We start from the raw sequence: 4745 nt of genomic DNA on the forward strand, positions 1-4745 counted from the left end.
AAAACTAGTGCAGCCGATTGCCTTCGCCTGCCCGCCTCTCTCTACGTGTGCGTGTGTGTGTGTGTGTGTGTGTGTGTGTGTGTGTGATTGTGCTCCCGAAGCTGCAAGCTACACCCTTCGCTTGAAAGACGTTCTAACGCGTGGCAAGAAGGGGGGCCCGGAATCCGTCCCCCGCTTATACATAGTATAGATTGTGCATGATTGCAAATATGAATTTTCTTGAACATGGTTCAAATTGCATACCATACAAGGTTACATAAATAAATATATTTATAAATATTACAGGGAAAGATACTAAAGTTTGAACACTATTTGACAAGTTTCCGTATAACTTGAGAGAGAGAGAGAGAGAGAGAGAGAGAGAGAGAGAGAGAGACACCCTACTGTGTATAAAGTTAAGCAAAGGTAGGCTAGACTTGCATGGTGCAATTGTGGCGTTTTTCTTCTTGTCTGGTAAAAAGCAAAAAGCCTAGAAAGGCTTCAAAAGGTTAAGGTGTTAAAACTTAAAGCCTAGAATCTCTCTCGAAAAGTGTCGTCACCCAATCCACTCAAATCATCAATGTCAAAGTTTCTTAATCAATTCCCCTTTAAGTAATTATGGGACTTTCTCTTATTGGGCTATAAAACTTGAGTAAGCATCGAGCAATGCAAGGAAAAGGAGAGAGAGAGAGAGAGAGAGAGAGAGAGAGAGAGAGATTTTCTCACGCGAAGCCATAGGTCATACGGTTCATCTCATGAGGTTACTGATGACATTCCTTGGAAAGACAAATTTGGTCCAATTCTAATCATTGCGTCGAATTGTATGCCTAGGAAATGTGTTTCTTTCCTTGCAAGATCCCCTTCTAGCGGACCGATCCAATATACTAACTAAGAATTTTGTCGAGTTGGATGCACTCTATCACAACAAAGCTTTGAGAGCATTGTGAAGTTGGGACTATGAGGCACCCAAAGTCTCATTTTGTTCTAGCATTCCTTGTAACGCTTAGTTTCCAATACCTACTCCATGGAGCTCCCATTGGACCTCCAAACTTGAAAGAGTGTAGGAATGTCACAACTTTGGCAAGTTGTTGCATTCCCTTGCCAAAGAAGAGGGCTCGCACATTCTCTTTGGATTCGTATCCCCTTGTTAAGAGAGTAAGGTCGTCTACCTATGTTATTGATGAGGCTTACACTAAAAAGTATGCAAAAGCCTATGAACTCATGAGAGGTTTGCCATCTGATGACCCTCGAAGCCTCACACAACAAGCAAGCATGCATTGTGCAATGTGCCTAGGTGCTTACTTCCAACGGGGCACAAGCGCGATCTTGCATGTTCATTACTCTTGGCTTTTCTTTCCTTGGCATCGTTGGTACATCTTCAACTTTACGTTCTCTCGTCAAAATCTTGGCATACTCAGTAGTAATTTGTGACTGACTAGAAATGTGGATGCATACCAAGAATGGTCGTGTCCGAGAATTTTTATTATGTTTTTTTCTCTCTCATCCACATAGTAGAAAACATAATAAAAATTTATTGAATTTGTGGCTTTAATTCTCTACTTGGTTTTGTGAATATATAGGTACCTCTATTTCCATGAGCGCATACTTGCAAGGCTTCTAGGAGACCCAACTTTTGCTCTTCCTTTTTGGGACTGGGACAACCAAGTGAAAGGGAACTACATCCCTGTTTTCTACATGGATGAGAGGAGTGCTCTTTATGATGCCTATCGTGATCCACATCATGCCCCGCCGGCCCTTATGCCACTCAGTGGAAACTTCGACTTGACAAATGATTCAATGATTATCCTTGAGAATTTGGAAACAATGAATGAACAAGTAGTAGCTACCGAGGAAGCAGGAAATTTCATGGGGGGCCCTTTTAGGTAACACATTAATTGTCATTTTATTTATTTGTGTGTGCTTTTGGTGTGTACATGTGTGTGCGTGACCCATCCCTTCCTCTTTTTGTCACTCTCTATCTACATACCCTATATCCTCATAAGTGGCATACTCAATTCTCACTCAATTGCTAGTGGATGACAGGTTTTGCCATCTTGTGTGCATGCATTGCAGGCTTGGTGATATCTATCCTAGTATTGATGCGCAAAGGGAAGCATTAGGTGGGACTCTTGACAACGGTGCACATGGCATGGTGCATAGATGGGTGGGAGACCCCTCACTACCAGATAACATGGACATGGGATCCTTTGCATTAACAGCTCGTGATCCTATCTTCTATTCACACCACGCTAATGTAGACCGCATTTGGGACATATGGAGAACATCGTTACCAGGCGGTCCCCGAAAAGTCTTCACCGACCCCGACTTTCTCAATACAAGTTTTTATTTCTATGATGAGAATGCAGACCTTGTCAAAGTCAAGATTTGTGATTGCTTGGACAATGAGAAGCTTGGAATTAGTTATGCAAAAGTTCCTGCGGATAAACTATGGGTTAACTATAGATCTTTTGGTCCATGAAAGCCACCTCCACATCAAGGACATACAAGTAAAATTGGGCCATGTCATAAACTTTGGAGCCAAGTGTGGAGTATAGAGACCAAATGTGACAAACATTCATCTCTATGTGTCCATGACAAATGTGGCAAATAGAGAGTATCACTATGCCTATATGAGCTCTACTTGTTGAAACTTTCGGTGTCTGTATGTGTACAAAGCTCACATTTCATTAAAAAAATTTAGTATAAAAGTGTTGGCCAAAATTTTATACCATTGTATATGAGTGATTCAATATAAGTAGCACGAGTGAGACTCCCACCGCCTGTGGCAGCGTTGCCACCTACGGAGGCAAGAGAGAGAAGAATTGATGCAATAAACATGAAGCCACATATAGATTCATGAACTTTTTAAACCATGACAACATTTTGCATGTTGTAGCATCTTGCATGTTACCACATGCCTTGAAGATGCAAGCATAGACACTATTTGTTGAATCATAGGCGTCAAGTTTTTTTTAAAGAGTGACATGGTGTTCATGTTTGGGGGAGAGAGAGAGAGAGAGAGAGAGAGAGAGAGAGAGAGGGAGGAGCTCGATACGAAAATAAAAACTCCTTGTATATTGTATCCGATGGGCATACACAACATCTACATAGGGAAGACTCACACACTCGACACATTGGAAGTACACATATACCCAGCACATAATAGGATATGAGGGCAAGAGAGAAAAGGAAATTATTAATGTACACACCCAGAATATGGAGATTATGAGTCATGACACAACGGAGTTGATTAGCTTGTACTAGAATGTGTACAGTGATGGATAATAAAAAAGAATGACCCCCCCTGACTGCCCTTTATGAAACCTACTCATGGAATCCTCTTCCTTTTCTCAATTCCATGTGCCTAGCTTCTTTACCTTTTGGCCCTCTTGCTCCCTTCAACAAGTGGTGTCACCCTTCAATGGAACTTCTGTCTCAAGGCCTACGAACTCTCCTTCTTTGTAATGCTACTGCCACACAACTTCTCTCATCTTTCAACTTCTCTTCTCTCGTGCTATCAACCTCCTACTTACGGTCACCCTCCACACATCAATCAGTAGCACAATCTCCCCTTCATGCACTTGGGCTCCCTTACATCTCCACGCTACCGCATAGCCTCTCTCGACCTCCTCTCTTCCTTGCCTTGTAGCTTGCGGACCCTCCCTTTCAAATCGAACTCCCCTGTGCTAGATCTTCTTGTTTTCTCTCTCCCACATGCTCATGGTCAGTAGCACCTTGCAACCACTAGTTTCAGCATCCACTTGCAGCTCCCTCAATGCAATTGACCCTTGCCGTTTTCATCCCCCCCGCCCCCCCCCCCCCCCGCGGGCGAAGTCCTACTCTCTTGCACTCTTGTCTGTAGAAAGAGCCATGTTGTGCTTTCGGTGACCCCCTTATGTAGCCAACTAGAAGCCCGTTAACGCCGCCTCTTTGCATGAAATAACCTTTAATTTTTCTGGTTGACTCCAGCTTATTAATTTTAGGAAAACTCTTGCTTGGTTGTCTTTCCCATGCCCATGCATGCAAACCTTTGACCACCACTTCTTAAAGAAACTTCCTGCATAGCTGCAGACTTAATCCTTGACACTTAAACTCATTTTCACGTATCAAAATATTTTGCATGACCACTTCTAAGGTGATCCATGCATCAGGCTTATCGTGCACCACAAATAGACAAATAGACAATTATCGCACATGTCAAAATTTTGGTGTGAGAACAGCATACCCACACTTTCCATTTGCATTATTTACAGTCTAGAAAGGGAAAAAATATACCCTAGAGTAAAAAAAAAGCCACTTGACATCATATCCAAGGCTTCCATACTATCGTGTTCATGTATGTATATATGCACAATTTTCAACATGAAAACATGACTATGCACAATGTTTACATGGTGCATCATATTTGAAACCCAATATCAAATTGGCAAAGCTTCCAAATGCATGTAAGTACAATAATTTGTCTAGATGTTTGTGCATATATTCACTACTATATATGTGTCAAAAGTAGCTTATCAATGCTAGTGACATCCACATTCTCTTAAGCACCAAAAAGAGTAGGAAACTTATTTTTGAATGGTCTTTATGTTACCATGTACATGTGGTAGTGATTTGTGTGAGCACACTTAAGACCAACGGTGCATTTTTTCCCTCACTAGGAGGTTTTTTCTCCCCCTGCATTGTATATACGCATATCACCCTAGGGCTATCTTATCTTTCCATTTCACACTAACTAATATAATCTCCATTGTGTGCCTTGAGCTAAT

At 41.8% G+C, this 4745-nt stretch overlaps 1 protein-coding gene across 1 annotated transcript; it reads left to right on the plus strand.

Annotated features, from left to right (window-relative positions):
• The first annotated feature begins 640 nt into the window (after positions 1 to 640).
• Positions 641 to 2753, plus strand: LOC147418558 (aureusidin synthase-like). The gene is made up of 3 exons (XM_086506762.1): positions 641 to 1349; positions 1560 to 1862; positions 2053 to 2753. The coding sequence occupies exons 1-3, from the start codon at positions 937 to 939 to the stop codon at positions 2456 to 2458; spliced, it is 1122 nt and encodes a 373-aa protein (XP_086362888.1). The 5' UTR covers positions 641 to 936; the 3' UTR covers positions 2459 to 2753.
• The last annotated feature ends 1992 nt before the right edge of the window (positions 2754 to 4745 follow it).

The sequence above is a fragment of the Adiantum capillus-veneris genome, chromosome 30, assembly GCF_014529385.1.
Source record: "Adiantum capillus-veneris isolate H3 chromosome 30, ASM1452938v2, whole genome shotgun sequence".
NCBI lineage: Eukaryota > Viridiplantae > Streptophyta > Polypodiopsida > Polypodiales > Pteridaceae > Adiantum > Adiantum capillus-veneris.